At 41.1% G+C, this 21,903-nt stretch overlaps 1 protein-coding gene across 1 annotated transcript in view; it reads right to left on the bottom strand.

The window, feature by feature from the left end:
• Positions 1-227: 227 nt before the first annotated feature.
• Positions 228-21,903, bottom strand: part of NCOA2 (nuclear receptor coactivator 2) — a gene marked incomplete at both ends in the record, with an annotated part of 74,489 nt that continues 52,813 nt past the window's right edge. The window contains 9 exons of the mRNA XM_081996419.1: positions 228-464; positions 4,715-4,804; positions 10,270-10,468; positions 12,781-12,958; positions 14,671-14,911; positions 15,456-15,533; positions 16,377-16,655; positions 18,597-18,762; positions 21,760-21,889. Coding sequence (XP_081852545.1) covers positions 228-464; positions 4,715-4,804; positions 10,270-10,468; positions 12,781-12,958; positions 14,671-14,911; positions 15,456-15,533; positions 16,377-16,655; positions 18,597-18,762; positions 21,760-21,889 — 1,598 coding nt within the window. The remainder of the gene's footprint in view (positions 465-4,714; positions 4,805-10,269; positions 10,469-12,780; positions 12,959-14,670; positions 14,912-15,455; positions 15,534-16,376; positions 16,656-18,596; positions 18,763-21,759; positions 21,890-21,903) is intronic.

The raw sequence follows: 21,903 nt of genomic DNA, 5'->3' as shown, positions 1-21,903 counted from the left end.
TCCAAAATGCAGGCTTTAGTCTAAAACACCAGTTTTCAGACGGAACTGAATCCTTTGCACCAGACTGAATAAGCCAGGGAAAACAAAGCAAAAAACCCCAAGGTCTAGAACTAAACAGAAACAGAACAAGAGCATGGTTGTTTTTCCTTAAATACATACATTTAAATACATTCAATCTGACATGGTTTATGAAAATTGCCTGTCAACATTTACTTTGCAGGAGAGATCTAAGTTGCACTAAGGTGAATGCAGTGAACAGACTGAGCAACTGTCTGTACGCTAGCCTCAGACTGTTGAAGAAGAGGCTGCTCTTCGGCAGCGACCGCCCGGCTCCCCTCGGGAAGGCAGGGCTGAGTCCTGCCGGCAGCAGGCAGCCGCCACCGGCGCCGGCAGCTCAGCTGGGTCACGACAATCAGACGCAGCTCTTCAAACCAGTAAGGATTTGGGGCCATAAGCCCAGTCAGCTGAAGAAAGGAGCAACCGAACCGCCCTCAGGGTCAGCAGTATTTCTGCAAAAAAAGAGAAATTGGGAGAAACACGAATGAGTTCTTCCTTCTGCGATAGCGAAGATGGATAGGTGAATGAGAGCTGGATGCTGGACTGCAGCATCCACCGTCGATCATGCATTGCTACTGCTGTATCGCTCTCAAAGGAAACAACTGCCTTGGTTCCCTTTACCCTCCGAGAATCGTAACAAAAAAGGGAATAAAGAAGTAAAAAGAGCTTCAGCTATCGACTCTTAGAGATGTTCTTTACATCACACTTACTACCCTTGCAGTGTCTTTACACAAACAGAATGCAAGCTGGTTTCAGCTGAGTCGATTACCTTGTACTTTCTTATTTAAAAAAAACACCTCCGGATGTGGTTTCCACAGTAGTTTTAAGAGCGTCTCTTCCAGCGACTGCCATCTGTGCCCCCCTGCCTTCCTCCCCTTGCAAACTCCTGCTCCCATGGGGCACCGTGGTGGGCCAGCTCAGACAGCCAGCCCAGCCAAAACCCATTTTTCTCCTCCCTGGGGGTTGCTTTTCACTCGTATCCCGTGGCTCCGGCAGCGGAGCCGCCCTTTGCTCTCAGCCTCCTGTCGCGCGCAAGGAAAGCCGCGTTTGCTCAGGGCCGGCGCTGGCGGCAGGCGGCTTTCTCGCCGGCCCGCGCGCATGCCACCGGGCTGCCTTCTGGAAGCTGTCTACACTATGCTTTGGACTTCCCCACGCTTTCCTCTGCAATCACAGAAGGCCTAGACGTGTACCTCTATTATCAAATCAAGTTAGCATCAGGAACCTTCCTGCGCTTCAGGAAAGCGTGGTCCTACTTTTCGTACACCCCAGGTGGTGCAGCTGGAGCTCTTTGGGGGTGACCAGCCATGCGCACGGTCTGGAGGCCAACACAGTGAGTCCCGCTCCTCCTCCTCGCTTCATCACAGCACAGAGACACCACACTCGCATCCCTCAAATCCTGACTAAGATGGGCAAGCTAAACTTTGGCTCTTCTCCCTGACACGTTGCGAGGCAGTTCGGGGACCCTGTTAGTGCTTTTTGATCATAAAGTGTGGAACAGAATTTAAAATCCAAAGATGTCCTTGTTTTCAGAGTGGACATTTAGCAAACAGTATCTCTACAGAGATACTAAATAAATGCTTTCACTACATCAGTGATGTGAAAAAAATTCATGCAATGCAAAATTTTTTCGTTTAGTAATTTAACAAAGATTTTAGTCACAGGGTGACAAGATATATACAGGAGGGAATAAGACAAAGGTGGCACAAGTGTACCTCTAGAAAAACATTCCCTGACCCCTTTTTATTTAGAGATAACCAAAGCAAACAGGACTTTAAAGAAATTTGTCAAATTACTATTTCCAGGCTGATAGTGAATGTGGGAAAAATTGTTCAGAATAACTTCCATGGCTGATATATGTAACTTCAGAGTAGAGAAGTAATCTGAAAACCCCAAAGATCATTGACTATAAGATTACTGCTATACTGTATTAAGTTAAACTGGACGCCCCTCAAAAACCTCAGCTATAAACAGTATTCTTCAGTCATTTACTTTTAACTAAGAGCAGGTTCGAATTTTTTTTTGTTGACCATGTGAAATTAGTTAACATCAATTTCTTCCAATAATGGCAAAATAATATACTAAACTGTACCCGTTGCAACTATTTTCAGTTCTACAAATGAAAGGTACTTTGTGCCTTGAAAGAGACAGAAAATTCTCTGTCCTCTAGTTACTTTAAAAACAGCGTCTCCGTTAAACATTAGTATCATCCTTGCAAGTTTTCAGCTGCAGAAATGTTACCCTTAACATTTTACACCAAGGTGAAACAGTATTAAGGAAACAAATTAAAACAGTAAATGTAGAGATGACATCTGTAGTTGCACTGATTTCAGCAATAGTGTGTTATTTCCTGGTTATTAAACTCTAAATAGAACCAAACCCTTTAAATGATACTGTTGAGCTGTTGAGATCAACTTTATGTAAGATTGAAAAAACCCTCAAATTTGTCATATGAGTTTCTCAGTCTCTCATCTATCTGATGAATTTCTCAGCTTGCATATGTTAGAGCCACAACTGCCAAGAGATGAAGCACATTAATCCTCTCTCCTCAGCTTTCTAATTACACAGCTTAAGCTTTAAAAAAAGAGGTTACATAAGAGCAGTTTATAGCACGGATGCTTGAAAATAGTAGCTACTTAACCTCTATCACAGTTCAAAGTTCATAAAAGGTATTTAAAGTGCATATAAAACATCTACATTTTCCTTGACAGTCAGCGCTACATTAGTAGAATAAAAGTAAAATCACAGAGTGTGGTCTGACGTACCCTCACAAAATAATTCAAGAGGTTTTAAGAAGTTGCTTTTCTGCAGGTGAGACAAAACTGCTCTCACGCATGGCCACTGTCCACCTCACTGTCACGGCACCAACTCCATTATTTTAGTTTTAAACCCCACAAGTTCCCTGTCCAAAGTCCTGCCACTCACTCACATCCACCTGCATCCTCTTCCCTGACTTCTCTCCACCCTCTCCCGTACCTTTTCTGTCACATCCACTCTCTTTTATTCTCTCTTCAACCGTTCCTTAAAATCTACCTCCTCCTTCCTCTTCTTCAGCCTGCTTCCCCCTCAACAGCCTTGTTCCCTTTCTCTCCTCAGTGGTTCCTGGTGTTTTGTTCTCTGACAGTCTGGCTTCGCTTAGCACATGAAGTTCAACTGCTTTGGGAATGCACTAGGTAAGAAGGTAACGCCTTGGTACATGACAGCTTCCGCTAAAGCAGAATGTACTGCATCTTTTTAGCCATCATCCAAGCGACCATGAAACGGTGGGAGAACCGGCTCTCTAGGCACAGAGCCTCTGCTCTCGGGGACAGGCACTTGGTATTTTGGTATGAACCATGAAGGTGTGAGCAGAATTGGCCTCCTGGAAGTTTTAAACACATATACGTGCAAAAAAAAAAAGAGAGGTACAATAAAATACATGCACCGTTACTTCTTCCTCAGTACTTCCACGTTCTTCATTTTCATTAATCTTGATACACCAGTGGTCAAATTTTTTGTTTCCCCCTATAATTTCTTTTCTCAAACAGCAGAAAACTTTAAACCCCTGCAGGAGGGAGGAAGGGGCGAGATGGGCCTGTTTCGGTTACAAGGAGGGGCAGCGGCGGGCGGCAGCGGCGGGCGGCAGCGGCGGGCGGCAGCGGCGGGCGGCAGCGGCGGGCGGCAGCGGCGGGCGGCAGCGGCGGGCGGCAGCGGCGGGCGGCAGCGGCGGGCGGCAGCGGCGGGCGGCAGCGGCGGGCGGCAGCCGCTAGATGGCGCTTCCCCCCGCGCCGCTCGGCCCCGGCCCCGGCCCCCGCCCCCCAAACCGGGAGGTATCGGGCACCCCAGGTCCCCGCGTGGGGCCGCGCCGCTGTGCAGACAGGCAAAATATTTGGGCTCGCTCTCTATATGTCAGGTCTCGACATAGCGGGTTGGTTGTAACAAACCTGGTCTAAATGAAGATTATTTCCATTTAAAACAAAAAAAACCCCAAACCAAAGCAAAAAACCCCTTGCACTGAAGGAGGGGCACATAAACCCCACCTCATTTACTTGGCCACACGCCAAGAACTCCACAATGTCTTTCCTTTAGTACTGTCACTGTCTGGAATACAAATCGGTTTTGACCTAAGCAAACGCTAATTACCCTGTCAGCTGGAAATCTGTGTGAAAATTAGTTCAGTTCTACTACTCTTCGCAGAAGCAGCACTGTACAGAAAGTAATAAATTAAATAATTCATGAGATTTTTGCCCTAAGTATAACACAACGAGAAGTGGAAAAACACTTAGGCAGGATGAAACATGAAATGGGTTAAGCATACGGCGGTGCAAATGTAAATCAACAGTAAGTCTTTCCCATCATCAGCAAATAATCATGTAATTGCTCTGTAAAAAGCAAATACAACTATACATAAGTCTGCTGAATGTGACTGTTTGTTAATTCAATAATGTAATGTATTCTGTTAATGTAAATGTATTCTGTATCATTTACTTCAGTAATGCTAGTGGGATCTAAACAAGGAGCTTAATATAGATTATCACCAAAAGCAAAATTAAAGAAATTAATTGCAAAAAACCTGAATTACTATTACCCTGGGTACTTTTAACTTTGTAAGTAAAAGGTGACTGTATCCATTCTAGACCGCAGTACGTTCATAGTTCGTTGCCTCTATGCCATTTCTTACCCGTGTTGCATCTCCGTCCTGCTTTATCATATCCATTCCAGGCAGCTGGTTTGGAAATAGATTGCCTCCCCTCATAGCAGGATCATTAACCTATTGGTAACAAGATATTAAGGAGAATGAATTAAAAAATATGTTGGGAAGAGGGCTGGGAATTAAAAAGAAGCATTATAAACCACTATGCTATTTGCATAAACCAATATCCACTTCTGAGATGATGTTGCAATCAGGGAAGTGACTATATAGCTGAGCACCCTTCTTTCGCAGCGTATGTTTGACTTATATTAGTCTGCTTCGCTGTCAACAACAAAGATTTCATTCCTGATACTATGACCCTTGTGCCCATTTTACAAAGCAGACTCCATAAATTAGGTCAGTATTATTTGAAGAGGACACGCCTGCTGTGAAAGTCCTGAAAGCAGAAACGCATAACTATTTTCCTAACCTCAATAACATACAGCTTTTCTGCTTGCAAACCACCACACAATTTTTTCAAAGCCTGATGAGATAACATGTGGGCTGAATTATACCGACTATTGACTTAGTTTTAATGACACTTACTTTTCTGCTTGTAAGCAATGGGAGAAAGATAGCATTAAATGGGAAAACATGCAGCTGCATGCTTTCCTGAAGGGATGGTCTCAATAATTTTCTGAACACAGCCATGGGAAAGTATTGAAGCTGTGTGTTTCTGCACAACCAAAGGGTCTGTCATGCTTAGTTATGTGGAAAGAGTGGCTTGCTTTCTTAATCAAAGGATTAATCTCACCATGTAGGAACTGGTATAAAATAAAAAATAGAGCCCTTAAGCAAGGTTCTGAAATACTGGAAAATCCATCTTTTCTTGAAAGTTTTACAGGGAAAGAAACATCTTCCTAGGGAGTCTTTCTTGACTGTTCTCTCTGTTAGTTCCCTCAGACTAGACAGATGTGATAATAATAAAGATATGCCCCTCCAGATTCTGCTGGAAGGAACAAGATGTTTTCCGTGTCACCTGCCCTTTAGGAAGACTCGTGTTGCCAAGGAGAGGAGATTCTGCCACTGCACTACCTCACTTCAGCTACAGCAACCTGCTGCAGCGAGGGGGGGAGATGTTCTTGAATTTACCACACCAAAATCTTGTTTCAGGTCCTCCTGACCGTTGGTTCTGTTGCTATTCACCGATTTTGCAAAATGTTGCGAAGCTAAATGCAATCACATGCAACCACCTAAAGAGGCGGTTTCAAATGCTGCCAGAGACAAGACTGCAGTTCAACAGGAAAGGTTAAAAACTTAAAATACTTTTGCCACAGGAATTTCAACTCTGAAGAAATAGACTGTTTAAGTGCTGCAAGCCTCCTAGTGATGCTTTCTGCTTCTTAGTACAAATGGGCAGATTTTTAAACCTGAATGTGAAAATTTAAATCAGAAGGGAAGAGAACCACACTATTTTGTTTGGAAAGAAAGTAGACAGCTTTGCAGCTTCATCTACATGCATTTGACTAAGCAACAGAATCCATGTTCAGTGTTTTCTGCTATTGATCAACATTCATCAGAATACACAGGCACAAATGCCTTTTCTGTTTGTTCAATAGACAAAAGAAGGAAAAAATAAAAAGCAGAAATAAAATAATTGTATATTGAATCAACAGCAGTTTTGGAACAAAAAGATGACTGCATGATTTGCATCATGGCAGTTAGGACAGGTATGGAAAAGGAAGATGGTTCCAGGCTGCATGCCACAAAACCAGAAAAGACATCAGTGAACCTTTCTGCCAGTGATGATGCAAGAATCCTGACTAGCATAGCATCAGAATAAAAAAAAAATCTACCATTTTGTTATATGAATACATTTGCTTCAGAAGTCCTTGAAACAAAACACCCCACGTTCACACATCAACTTTTCTGACTGCAGGAACAATTCATTAGGAAAAGTATGGAGAAGGACAAAGAAATGGAAGGGTTTTAATCATTTTCTGAACACAGGTCAAGTGGTGTTATCAGATATGAAGTCTGACTAAAACAAGACAGAAGATGTTTTACAATTCCTTTGCAATTAAGCGCACTAACACAGCCTCCTGCTAATAAAGCAGAATTATATACAAGGTGTCTCCTAAGAAAAGTTTCCTACCACTCCACAGCTCCTTTCATCCAGTATGCTCTTTGTAAGTGTCATGATACTTTTGGCCTGGGGAGTACTGTGCTGTGCAGATTAATAAATATCTACTCTGAGTGGACACCTAGATAGGGGTTTATTTCACATACTGAAAAGCACCTTCTCTTGCACAGGTTTCAAATCGCTTCTCTGATAGCTCAGTAAATAACATGGATCCATGACGCAAAATAAGTAACAGGCAAAAACATGGCAAGAGTCCATTGTGCAAACAACGAGGAGGACAAGGACACAGCAAGTTCTGTGAATGGTGCAACACCAGCAAGGTTTAGACTTTCTGGATGCCTGGGGAAGCCGCTTGGGACAGAAGGAACCTGCAGACCTGGCAGCTAGCATTTCAGCATTCCTGGTAGCAGCCTCCTAGCAGACACAATAGTAAGAGCAGCCTGAAGAGTTTTAAAGCAATTGTAAGGGAGAAGATGATAATGAGACAAGTTCTGATCCCTCAAGTACATAGAAGAGTCTCTAAGCATCATAAATAGCCAGCCCATTTTGGGCATAATCTTCCTTTTTTACTTGGTGATGCTGGGAGCTTAGGTAGTAAACAAGGGAACTTGAAGAAATACCCACATGACCAGATAAACACCAAACTTAGTATTTCTGAGCTCTGGATAGGTCTGTATGATACAGTATAGCACCACAAAGAGACAGGAGACAAAGCCAAATAAACCTGTTTGGTAGCAAAGGTAATATAGCTGCTTCTCACCAGGTAAATAAGACCAGGCACAGCTTTTTACTAACAGGTAACAAGTATTACTTCCAAAACTATCCAATAACATGCGAAGTGTTAAGTTTTTGTCAAAACCTGGGACACATTCGTAGTGTAACCACTGTTATTCATTGTGGTTAGAAAGAGATGAGCACATGAAGTTAAAATTATGTATTATGGAACAAAAAATGGCATAAGTAAGTAAAAGTGTAGGTGACAGTATAAAAAAATCCCAAAAGAATGAATGAAATGGCAACAGTCATCAGAATTACAGAAAATGTAGTAATTTTGAAAACCACCAGTTACAAGAAAAAGTTCAGCACAGCTGAGGTCAATTACTAAATAGAGATGTCCTGAAAACAGAAAAAAAAAATCCATTTTGGTATTCTAATATATATTTTTATTTATTCGTGTCTCTCAGAAAAGAAGATGTGAAGCAGCACAACCAACATTCCCAAGGACTAAAAAGTGCTGTCTTGTGGCCCAGAAATGGCCCCTCAGCTGTCAGTTGGCCACCTCTGACCTAGATGAAACATAAAACATTTGCTTGCAGAGTTTGCAGAAGACACAGTGCTGGGGTGGTAAATCAGGAGGAAAACAGGTTACAGAATGAGCCACAGCACTTTGGTTAAACAGACTCAAGCTAAGAAATGCAATCTGATGTAGACAGAAGGAAGGCAATACATTTAGTCTATGCAGCATGTGCTGAGGAGGATTTGGGGATCATCGTAAGGGTTTCAGTATACGCTCTCCAGTGTGACATTGTCACCAACAGAGCCAAGGCAAACCATGGTCTGAAAGAGAAGTTACAAGCAGAACCTGACTCTACGGAGTTTTAGTCCAGTCACTGTTAAAGTCACCGTCTCTGGTAACTTGTTCATACTTCTAGAAGGAGGCTACAACAATGGAGTTTAAAGTAGATCCACAAAAGGGACTGATGGGCTGAAAAAGAAATGTTGAGAAGGATAAAGAGCCTCAGCCTATTCAGCTTACTGGAAGTTAGATAAATGCTATCTTGAAACAAGATCTTGTAGTCTAACAGGAAGGAAAAACAGTGTGACAACTGCGCCAGTGGAAACAGTAGTCTGCATTTTGAAATAAAACCAGATCTCTTTCTACAATGCACATCTATCAATTCAGGTTCCTGGGGAAAGTTGCGTAGCAGGGGCATGCTGAGAAATCAAACCGGGCTGTCACCTTCAAATCCCTACTCTTTTGTTTTGTTTTACGAAATCGAATGTGTGCAACAGTATGCACTTGGGAACTAATAATAATAAAAAAGTCTGCTATAATTGGGCTTAGCAACTGGGAATATCAGAGAAGGTGACAGATTTGGAGTATCAAAATTACTTCAGGTCACCAGTATGTGGCAGCTGTAGAAGACAAATGTGATCTGGGGCTATATCTGTCAGAGTATTCCAAGAGAAATGGGGAAGAATTAGTGTTATGCACTTGGCTCTGGTGCTTAGGAAATACTGATTCAAACTGGAACAGGTGCAGAAAAGGAAAGGGAATTTAGAGCCTGCAGGAAGAGACTGCAACACTGTGGCTTGTTTAACTTACGAGAAAAACCCCAAGAAATCCAAAACAAAACAATACAACAATCTCAAAACAACAAAAAAATAATGTTGATAGAATGGCTCTTTCTAAAATAAAAGAGCTATTTAAGATAAAGGACAATATTGGAAAAGTAAATAGTCTGTTATCAAATTTAGGCTGGAAGAAGGACATACATTAGCAAGCCAATAATATAACCAGCTTTAAACTGGAATGTTATGGTCTTGGAAAAAAGGTTTATGATATTGTCCACCACAGCAGGAGATGCTGACTGAAGACACAAGACGAGGTACTTTCCTGACAATACTTCTAAGAAAAGCCCATAATTTCAAGTCTGTGTTTTGAACAAACAAGAGTTCAGCTCTGAAACAAACATATGAACCTGTTAATTAAGAGGACTTGTTTGTCAAATACTGATTAATGTACTGTATGAGTTTAATTGCAGGTCGACAAACAGAAATGTTATTTTCCTTATTTCAGATACCCTAAGTAGCAGTCTCAAATAAAATGGAGTGCATGAACCTCCTCTCAGCAGAAAAGAACAGGTTACTTACCTATGAATTCAGCAACCTATTTATATGCAACACATTACAAAAAGTGTGGATTTTGTGCTTGTGAAGGTGCCAGACTGATGGTTCTTGAAGTTGACTGCCTATTGTCTGGTACTACAAATACAGTGCCAGTAGAAGCATCTTCCACACACTGCCCACGCCAGCATCTTTCACTCTTGTCTCTAGGAAACAGCTGTCTGCCATTCAGCCCGAGCCTCTGCTGCTGAGAAAATGAGCAAGGGCACCGGTGACCTGCAACTGTGCTACAGAAACTTACCTACTGAGAACAGGAGCTAGATCAGCACGCGCTTTCCACGGAAGTCCAGGAGCGATTACGTGTGCTAGCTACAGTGGTGCTAGGTCAACACGGGAAATTTAGATGCAAAAAGTGTTCTCTACCTCATCAGTCACCTTGGTTATCTGAGTGCAGAGCTAAAAACAAAGCCTTTTAACATCATCATTTCTCAAGAAAACTAGTAAAAGAAACGTGATGGCTTACAGCAGTTACAGCCCAACGCAGCGGACCTGAAAAGCTACTGAAAGTCAAAGCAAATCCTCTAGCTGTCATCTCATGCCCTTAAATTCTCACCTGCTCAGGACCCATGGAGGACAACCCTGATGTAGGCACAGAGGTCGCTGAGGTCATGCTGATCTGCCCTGTCATCTGGTTCATGTTGTTCATACCACTTGTGTTGGTTGCCATGGATACACTGATGTTCATGTTATTATTGTACATGCTGGTGCTTGCTTGCTGCCCAAAATGTGGTGGGGACTGTTGTGAAAACATGCTACAGCAAGGAATGGAAAAAGCAATGTGTCAGACTTAGAACGCTGAAGCCACTAAGAAACTACTCTCTTTTTAATACACCTTAAGCTAGAATTTGTATATACTGTCATTTATTCCAACTTCAGTGGAAACACTAGTTTTCAGCTACATTAATGTCTAAGGAATAGATTTTCAAAATTTAAGGTCCCATGTCTGTGCACAAAAATGCATGCCTTTGCGTGTGAAACTATGGCAGAGTACAAATCTGCTACATGTGTGCAATAACAGCCAATTAGCCGTTGAAATGGGCTTTGTACGTATTTTAAATATGTTTGGGAAAGTAATTTTTGGAGGGGAAAGAAAACACCTTTTTCTCTCTCCAGTGTTAACACAGCACAGGACTGTTGAGCTGAAATTGGATGTGGTCTAATAAGCTTTCTTTTTGCAAAAGAGGCTATTTGCACAAATGAATACCAGATTTGCACATACAATTATGGCAAGTGGGCTCACAAATATAGACATGCAATTGTGCAGAAATTTATTTACTAAATATTAGCATCAGGTTTTTAAAATGTGGCACTATAAGAAACAACATAAAGTCTAAGACAACAACCTTCTATGTTCCTTTATAGGGACATTTCAGAACAACTTAAGGAGGAGTAACTGTGGAGGATCTCATCCCAGATTTTATTCAAAGTCAAGTGCTTTCTGGATAGTATCTTCCTTCCCGTTATGTCAGAAGTCATACGACAGACTCTTTTACATTTCTTAGAATGCACTTCGCTGTTTACATGTCAGTTTTTTCTACTCTTTGAGCATAACCCGAGAGTCAATGAAGGAATTATTACTGACAATGTGTCTGTTTAGAGGGTTTGTATTAGACTGAATTACTGTAGAAGGGCTGCTGTGTGTCAGATGGCACGCAGTGACCATCTCCATATCAACGGCTGACTTTTACTTCCCTATGAAACACTGCTCCCACAGCTGAGGAAATCTTTCAGGGTTAATGCTCAGCCTTGCAGTTGGGTACTCCATTAGGCTACTGCTGCGCACTGTGAGACCTGGTGGAATGCGATGGCATTCTGGGCACAGGACCAAACTGGGAAAATCCCACCATTCTCTTCCTTCCAATTCCATGTCTTTTCAGGCCACCTAACCCCATTTTTAAATTGTTATCTGGATGGCTGAAACAGTACACTACAGATCATTGTGAATACTCAGTGGCTTGTGTAAACGCATTTGACATGTCTCCGCTGTAGAGCTGCAGTTTAGCAAGCCAACCATTAGTCTTACCGAGCTGCCCCTGCTGCCATTTCAGCAGAAGCTATGACGGCAGTAGCTATGCCTGTGAGTCAGGAAGACTGTGAGGAAGAGGCATGCACAAGGATGAGGATAAGAGATAAATCAGTTGCTTCCCCTTTAAGGAGAACTTTCCTTGGATCACCCTCATCACTGAAGTACGGGTGTTTTGGGTTTATTAAATCTTTGTCAACCAGTTGGAAAAAGATTTGTTGCTGGTCTGGGACAGTAAGAGCAGCCTCAGAAATTCAGGATGACAAAAAGCACTGTGCTAGAGACAACTGTGTGCACCCCAGTGTCAAGAGATACAGGCTGTACACCAACCTGATAGCTCCTCCTGTCTTCCACTGAAAAGCACAGACCATTGCCATCTGCAAGCCCGTTGTTGCCTACTGATAGCGGTCCACATCCAACCCATTCAATGTGGACAGACTGATTATTAGAGCTGTACAGACTGGGGCATGGGCCTCAACTGAAAACGTGACTGCATGCATGAGGCATGCTACAATGCTCTCGGAGAATGACAGTTATATGCTGACACCCAGTATGTGCAAGCACTAATGGATTGAACCTGGTTGCACTCCAGCATTTAAAGTGGGAGGTGATACTCAGTCACCGCAATTCCAGAGCAGTAGGGAATGCATAGGCTTCTGGCTCAGCTGATCCAGCCATGTGGAAAGCAGTGTGGGAGCACAACATGAAAACTGTATGCAGAAGAAATGCGTCCACACAAAGGTTAGGGGCTGGAGTTCACTGTGCAGTGGAGGTGCTTCTTAAGGACACACAGTGTTTTATCAGTTATCACAGACAAAGCAATGCATTGGATGGATGCACGTCTTTTAGCTATGCACTCACTTTGCCTTGTACGAAGACAGAATTTAAACCAATTCGTCAAGCCAAATTGAGAAAAAAAATCTCTTTTAGGATAGATAGTTAACTACAAACAAACAAGCAAACAATTACCTAAAACAACCCCATAAATAAGTGTAGACCTTGTTACACTGTGTGTTCATTTTGGGTTTGTTCTGGATTTACCTGTTTCCACCCATATTCCCTTGTGCCCACCCATTCATCTCTGTAGAGGACTGATAGGCAGGATTAGCCTGAGACTGCTGAATCATGGGGCTTTGAGTATGAGCCAGTCTTGGGGACATCAGTGGACTCTGAGGCGTGGTGGCCCCTGTGAAGCCTGGATCAGGCTGCTGACTAATACCTGAAGAAGAAAACAAGAAATTTAGCCACTGTACATTCAAAGTTAAAACAAGCAAGAGGTCATACCTGCAGACATGTCTTTACACAGTTCTACTTAAGTCATCTGGAACCTACAACCTTGCATCTTAATGTGGGATCTAGATTACAAGCAAGACAATATCAACTATATATATAGTTAATATAACAATATCAACCATACATATAACCTTAAAAAAAATCATTTTGCATAAGTATGTTGGCTACCTGTGTGTCCTGCTCACACAAGTGGTCTCTCCCCTCTATAGACCAAAAGAAAAAACCACTAGTAAGTGACTTTCCCCGGCCTCCAAAAAGCATTCGAAACAATAAAAAAACCCGTATTGCTTCTGTCTATAAATCCATTTTGGTGAAAGCTATGCATGACCCGTTTACTGCATGGCACCACATTTTAACGTTTAGGATATAATTTTCAATTTTTTCTGAAGTTCCTAGAACCTCTGTTTCCATGTCCCTGCAAAAACAAGCAATGCCATTTTGTGCAAGCATTTAATGATTTTGTAAAAGTAAAAAGTTGTCTAGATGCAAAGAAAACCTAATTTAAGCTGTAAAATGCCAACTGCATGCAGAAACTTTGTTTTAAACCAAGTCACTTTTGTCTTATTTAAGTTTGTCACAAACAGCATAATCAACAGAAACAAGCCACTCAATGCTGGGGTAAGAATCAGATGGTATGAATTCTATTCTTACATTCACTGTCTGCCTGACTTCACTTCTCTGCATCTTTGTCTGTATCGTAAAACGGGACTAACATAATGTCTCTTCATTTTCATAAAGCAGTTACAAGTATGTGGAGGGAAAGCACTATTATGATTTGGAGACTGGTGTAAAGGATAACAGATCAGTAAGAGTAGATAGCAAATTTAGAATTGCATGGATATAATTCGGTGTATCATCAGAACTTGCACATGACATTATTTAACATAATTGCAATATAACTTATACAGTACTTATAAATAAAGAAGCTGTGTAACAATAACCATATGGAGGTAACTACTCCATGCACCCGTAGAACAAAGTGCTATGCAGCTTTGAAAAACATACAAACAAAATGGTATTATCGTATTACACATAGGTTTAAGGACAGGGAAGGGAATGCCTTATCTGAAACTAATTTATATTATTTAAGTTCAATAGTTTGTTGTTAATTTTACATTACAATGTACACATGAAGAATTATCTTTCTTGGAGAAAAATCTGATATTCAAGCAATATCTCATTATCAAAATTAAAAGAAATAGCATACAGCTTTGCTTCTGGTCACTTTACGCTGTTTGCCAACATCAATTCACATCTTTTTCTTCATTTGCACTTTTACCATATACAGTGGTTTGCTTAGTTCAGTCAAAATTCAGAGTCCATCAAGCCAAGACATACACAAGTAAGTGTTCGTGTGTGCGTACACACTTCTGTCTGCCTGTATCTCTCTATATAAAAACACACAGCACACTTCTGCTATTGCTCAAAAGAAGAGCGGTGCTTGGAGAATACGTGGCACTACAGCCAGGGAAGTGGAAGGCACTATGTTACATTTAAGGACTCCCAAGGGGCCCAAACCTCCATGGTTGCCATCGTTCCCAGGGAGCCAGGCAAGGGGCTGTGGGAGGGGGGCTTGGACCCAGCCCTGGGGACACACACCGGGGAATAAGGACCGCCGAAATGCACTGGGGGCCCTACCGTAGTTTGGAGGAAACGGAAACTGCTGTGCATTTGCCTGCGGGATCCGCGGATTGCTCATGGTTGCTGGTATGCCACCGGCGGCCACCATGCTGGGGGTCATGCTCAAGCCCTGCCCTCGCATCATCAGCGTCCGCTGCTGCACCTGCTGCTGCTGCTGCTGCTGCATCTGCCGCTGCCGCAGGTGCTGGCTCAGGATCTCCCGCTGCCTCTGCGCCAGCATCTGCGCGTTGATCGGGCCCTGCAGGGAAAACCACCGCCACCCATCGATAACCCCTTCTAAGGCAAGCTGACCAGTGGAAGCATCTTCACTGGAGCAATCTGGAAGATTCTGGCTCTTTTTTTCCCCCCACCACACAACTAACAATAATATTAAACGGGAGAAAATAATCCTATTAATACTTCTGCTGGGAAAGACTTCCAACAGTGCAAGAGTCAGTAACTGAAATACCAGTGTTTAATGTTGCAGCGATTTGTAATTACAAATAGAGTAGCTCATTAAAAAAAAGCATCGTTAGGAAATGAGAAGCTTGGTTAAAAGTGCAGTTATATGGTAACTCTAGTAAACAACCATCCACCCCACGTAAATATGGCAAAAACTCTCAGTAATAAAACAGTGAAACACTTCTTATCATTCAGACTGCATTATCATTCAGACTGCATTATCTGTATTCAAGATTTAGAATTTATTGTATATATTTACTATATAGCATTACTACTGTATTTAATCTGGGGGAGAAAGAAGAGAACAAAGTGGGTTTTTTTAAAAGTACTATTTCTCTCACCTGCGTTGGCACTCCAGGTCTCAAAGACAGATTCATATTGGAGACACTGCTGATCTGATTTATCAGTGGCTGCCGATTCTAAAGAAAAAAAAACAAACAAAAAACCCCCCCAAAACAAAACCAAAAGCTTTTAGAAGGAAAACAAGAAGGACATTTTATATAGAGAGGTATATACATCTACTTCCTGATTCTTTGGTTTGAGAACCTAGTTTTACATATTCAAGCAGGGACTAATTTTCCTGCTAAAGTCCTATTATCATTCACAGAATTCTGTTTCTTAAGGAGATAAGACACCATACAAGTAACCACACAGGCACTAAGCTGTTTACCAAACATGCTACCTTTACAGTTCCCATCCTTTTTGAGTTTGGGACTGGACTGCTGAGGTTCTGAATTAGACCCTATCCTGATATTTGAAGGCAGAAATGATCTTTCCTCCTCCACTAGAAAAGCATTAGTATCTTATTTATAGTACTACAAACCTATATATTTAGAAATGAAACAAGAAACAACAACTTAAAATGATCCTCAAAAGAAAACCAAGGACAAGGACAAAAAAACAGGATGCGGGCAACAGGCAGCAATAAAAGCATTTAGATTGCTGGAAGAGTCAAGAGATAACAAACAGAATATGACCTATATAACTAAGAGCACCACTATAGCTTTGCTCAAAGAATTAGTGAAAACTAGGTTTAAATACTAGGCACAGTATTATGGAAAGAATAGTGGAAAGATGCAAAAAAGATAAAAAAGAGAACGCACAAGGTGCTACCCTGGCAAAACTCAGTCTGGCTAGCGTTTTTAGTTTAAAAGTGGAATTAAACTGTAATAAAACAGGGCACACAATTAAAACCCGGTCCGTTTGGAGCAAGCTGGCAGGCAGTACGCGCGGCGTGAATCCGGGCGCGGAAGCGGCTGTACCTGCTGTGCCTGGAGCCTGTGCTGCAGCTGGAGCCGCAGCTGGTTGGGCTGGTTCTGCACGATGCCGGCGGGCCGGAGGCCCGGCCGGGGCTGCATGCGCAGGGCTGCGTACCCCGGGCGCTGCCCCATGGGGTGGAAGCTGGGATCCTGCATGGGCGCGTAGCTGCCCTGCGCCATGGGAGCCTGCGCCGCGTACTGCTGGGAGAACACCGGGGCCTTCTGCTCCATCAGGATGCTCGACTCCTGGCTGGGGAAGGTCTCCGGGTCGACAGCTTGGCTCTGCAGAAGTTCGTGAACGACAGGAACAGTTGGTGGGACACGGCTTTTCGTGGGATTATACCAGACTAGTACAGCCACTCTGCAAAACCATCGTTTTTCAAACGATGGGAACGTTTTTCAAAAGAAAACTACATAAATTTTCTTTACTTAAATATAAAACTTAAAAATAAATAGAATTGTACTTTTGAGTGTCAAAACATACTCATGGAGACAAATTCCTCCTCTTTTCTTTTTTTTTTTTAAAACCAAAGACCCGCAATCTTTGTCACGTTCTTAACATAGCCATCGTATCATTCTGCTAACGAATAAAAACCTGCAATGAAAAATGCTATATCAAAATCTGTAAACGAAGTGATGCCAGCATATTTTTGCCATTGAATCTGAGATAAATTCAAAGACGTTACAAATGAATAAGGATAAGAAAGTAGATTTTTATCAGTATCTTTAAACAAAGTAATGACTTCAAATAAAGATGCCTGAAGCCATTACAGAAGCTAATGTGAACAGAGTGCCAGTTCTTTCAGGGCACTTTCGCACAAACTGATTACCCATTAGCATAAAAAAACTAACACAATTCTAAATTCCACTCTAGATACTCCCCTAATATTTGCTCTAGCCAGAATAATTTTATAGCTTATTCCACACTGACCTTGGAAATTAAGTTAATCTAAATTTCAGTGCCCTCATGAACGACAGACTTTAAGATCCTCTAAAATGTTTGATGGATATTTTAAAAAATACGTTCTAAAATGTGATAGTTCTCTTATCTGCAAAATTCTTCAACTGTTTCCACTGAGATATTAATTAAATAGAAATATATTTACCACTTGGCTTGAAAGAAAAAAATCATATTAATGGTGGTATTCCAAAAGCTAGGTAATATTGCAGAAAGTTTCACACTGCAAAAGTTAAGTTCACTAATAAGTTATAAGTCCAGCTTAACAGTTCTGTGTTGTACCAAACAGGCTTGGAGACAGTTTTCTCATGTTCAAAGGAGGATTTCATTGGTCCTATTTCACATCTACAATGCAGAGCTAGTTCAGAAGTTATGCTTAGGATGCTGATGAGTGCTGAGAACTGAAATGGGTGTTCTAGGCTCCTCTGAGAATACTAAATCATTATAGAGACACATCAGCTGTTTTTGGAAATACAATTTTGATGCCAGAAACATCAAGAACTTTTCCCCAAAACATTTTTTTACTTTTACCACATTTTTTTGCACCATATAAGACTGAAATGGATAAGAATCAACTGGAAGCCAACAAAAATTACTGTGGTGAAAAAATGGATGAAAAAGAATAGAACAATTTCATGCTGTAAAGTTTATGAAGCATGTTTGTAATTTTTAAGAAAATTACAGTTTTAAGTGCTTAGAATGAAATCAGATGCTTCAGGTGAAACTCGCCCCTTAATACACATTAATCAACTAAGGGAAAAACTACAGGTGAAATTACACATTACAGGTTTGCTCATCCAAAAACTTGTTTCCCCCGTCACAGAAAGGCCTTGATCCTGCTCCTTTGTTCTTATGTCTTTATCTTCTTTCCTTCTTCTTTCCAATACCCTGTTGCTGGCTGTGATCTTACCTTTCTGCCACAGAGAGTCGCTCCTCTGACCATCAGATAAGCCGAGGCCTGTTAATTTTTTGGTTTTTGGTCAGGTTAGTTGCATAAAGCAAAATGGTTCAGCACAGGTCAGAAGAAGGAGAGCTAGACGAGGGTGGCAGGGAAGAGGAAGGAAGACTAAACTAGACCTAAAGTTGAAGGAAGCTTTTCAGGTGACACTGAGCCATTAAATGGACTTCCACCAAAATATGTAACTCCGTCCTAACTTGCAAGAAGTGTTTTATAATCCGCTTCTTCAACACACATTTTACCTCCATCTTGACAACATACCCGTTAAAGGCAGTACCCAAAACATGCAGTGCAACGTCCAGTATACCTGGCTAACTAGTTCTGGTATTCCTAGAGCCCTGTCGATTTCTTCTAAACCATCGAAATTCCTTAATGCCATGTAAAGCTGATCCAGGAGAGCACCCTCATCACTTGGTGACTCTGATGAAGGATGATTACACAAGAGATCATCTGGTGAGCTGCCAAACGGTTGCCTGTGAAAACATGAACACGGCGTTGGTAAACAGCTGCTGAAAAACAAGAAATAACATCAGAGGATTAGTACTCAAATTGAACTAACAAGTGGAGGCAGAAATTATTTTAATTGCTGCCAATTTCATTCAGAAAATTATTCTGGATGAAAGATATGCTACCCAAAGAAATAACGTGCTAATAGCGTGATTAATGCCTGTCAAGATCCTACAAGCACGGGGCATCCGACAAGTCGGGAAGCACACCAAAGGTATGCTCGAGTGCTGATTTCATATTACAGGGTCAACAGAGGAGCAGAGAAATCAGTATAGAATATAGTCAATGAACACAGACAGCTAATTGTAGTTTTGAATTTTAGACGTTAGATTAAGTATACTATCACAAATAGAAGAAGAACTCATTTCCACAGGCACTCTTCTTAACCGGTTTTCTATCAGACTAAGCGAGCCGAAGAGGCCGCAGAGGGGTCCGAGGATTGTCTGAGCTGGCACAAACCGAACATCTCGAAGAGCTGTCCAGAAGCATGAGGGAGCAGGGAGAAAAGGACATTCCCCTGTTTGATTGCAGCAAAACACTGCATCAGTTCAGCCCATCTTGTGGAATTGCACACTTGGGTGCCAGTTTATGCACTTGGTTATGTGCCTCAGAAGGGTGTCAGCAAGAATTTGGATACTGTCAGGCAAGTGTGCTGGCTCTATAAATCCTCCTTACCGCATCCCTGAATTTGTATGCAAAGCACAGTCACAGTTATGAAGGCAGAAAAAAGGTTTATTCCTAACCCAAAGGATAAAACTTACTGATAAACAAACTAAATCTGAAGTAACACCTTATCTGCAGCCAAATGACATATTTTTGTTTTGTGGAGTTCACACACGAGCCCTACTTCAGGTACAACACTACAAGACTACAATAGAAATACAAAGAGCAAAGCACTCTGTCAAGCGAGGGCAGCTACTGTATGCACATCATGGCAGAGTCTCATCCCAGATAATTACTCAGCGACAACAAAAGCTGTCGCACATGGAGGGAGGAAGCAGCACTATATATGAACCCTTTTTACATGTCTGTTTGGAAAAACAAACAAACATGTTTGTGTAGTTAGTTTCCATAACGAGATATATGGTTGCCATGGAAGTCTAATCTCTATGTCAAAGCTGAGCAGAAGGGAAGAGCTGCATCGTCAGGCTATACACCTAAAAACCAAAGGATGGCAAGCAGGAAAACTAACAAAAACATATTCTTTTTAATTACATCCTGGACTTTTTACATATATGACGTACCTTTAAACGATCGCAAAATATTAATCAATCTCATATATACAGAAGTTTCTGTAACTCTCACAGATGAAATTATAAATCAGTAAAAGGGAAGAGCAAAAAAGAAAAAAAAAAAATCCTCTGAATCAAATTGCCTGCAGACTTTAAATAAGAAGGGATATATAAGAAGGGATCGCTGAGCTGGAAAAGTAAGCCAAAAAACCTCCCTCAAATTGTAAATGGTCATGATAAGAAAAAATTTAAAACATTTGTCAAATTCTGTATGTTAAACAAAGACAATTACTTAGTTTTTTCCTGATTTCTTTCATATACGACAATGATAATGTTTAATTTGTCTCTAAAATAATTATTTTTTACTCACCAATTAACTTTTATAGAATTTAATACTCATCATGATAATCAGGTTATAAAAATACAAATCCCAGGGGTTAATAAAATAAGAAAGGGCAGCACCAAACAATTCATAATATCTGTTTGGGTGTAAATGGTCAAAATATAATTACTTCTAGATGCAATGGAACGGGAAAATTTTTTCACCATCTTCAGCTGCGAGGAAATTATAAGAAATGCAAAGGTAACAAAATGGAAGAATTATCTGCCTGGCTCGCTGACCAAACATGGCCCTGTATTTTATTTTACAGTGTCATTTTTGAAGTGAATAATTAAGTTCTGCAAACAGTGCTTTCGGCATATTGACACTGGGGGAGAATTAGCGCCAGGAAACATCTTGAAAAGCATGAAAAAGTTACAGAAGTAACAGAGAAAATGCCACACTTACATTCACAGGTAATACTTTTGGATATCCTTTTGCAATGAAAATTAAGAGAACGTAGTCAGAAGATTAACCTTTCTTCAAACACACTTTTTTCCAACTGTGTTCTCTTAATTTTCTTGTCAGCACTCCCCCCATTTACTACTGAAAGATATTCCAACGTATGCAGTTCAAAGTATTTTAACATTTTTCACTTATTTATCCATTTTGTATCACTTATACAGTCCATATATATATAGTTTCTCTAATGTAAGCTGCAAACTTTTTGGAGAAGACACGGCTCTTTTTTTAGGAAGTGTAAAATGCTTTTCATAATTATGGCATAATTTAAACGTCTTAATAATGAACAAAGTTAATACATTACGTATGAGTTAACAAGTTGTGATCAACCTGTGGTTCTGGATACCTGAGAAGGAGCTAACTTCAAGGAAAAGGCTACTTCCTTTTCACTTCATCTTACCTTCCTCGCCTTTTACAGAATTTAGGACAATCAAAAAAACCCCAAACAAAACAGAAGTTAATAATGTGCTGCACTTCTTAGAGCGCTAACGCTACCCCGCTGCAGGAAAAGACAGCTATGTTATAACTGCAAGGGCTCTGGCAAGTTTCCACATTTAGTGTTAAGTATAGTTGTTAACAATAAAACCAGCAAAACCAGACAGAATCATGCCGCTATTAATGCTCGAGAGGCGAAAATGGTGCTACTACCTGAATCACTGGCAGCGTTCACTGTGATACAGAACTTCCAACTCTTCCAACACATTAAATGGCAAAGAGAGCATTTATAAGTAGTACTTGAACATGTATACATTTCACGAGTATAAAATACTACCAAGCATTAAATTGATATACATTTGGTGAATATTTTACGTAGGGCTTTGTTTCTGTGAGGCGTATAAAATGCAGGCTTGTAAAATCTCCCCGTGTTTTGATGTGACAGCAAGACTCACCTGTTCTGACCACCAAAAGTTGCCTGATCTATAGGCAAGATGCTGTCTGGCCATGGTGCAGTCTGATTTGGAGGTGCCTGTTGTTGGCTATACTGAGGTCCTCCTATGTTCATCTCCAATTCGGATGGCCCTAATAAAGGAAAA

This window comes from Phaethon aethereus (genome assembly GCF_964289735.1).
Source record: "Phaethon aethereus genome assembly, chromosome: 2".
Taxonomy (NCBI): Eukaryota; Metazoa; Chordata; class Aves; order Phaethontiformes; family Phaethontidae; genus Phaethon; species Phaethon aethereus.
This window is presented reverse-complemented; position numbering and strand designations above follow the sequence as displayed.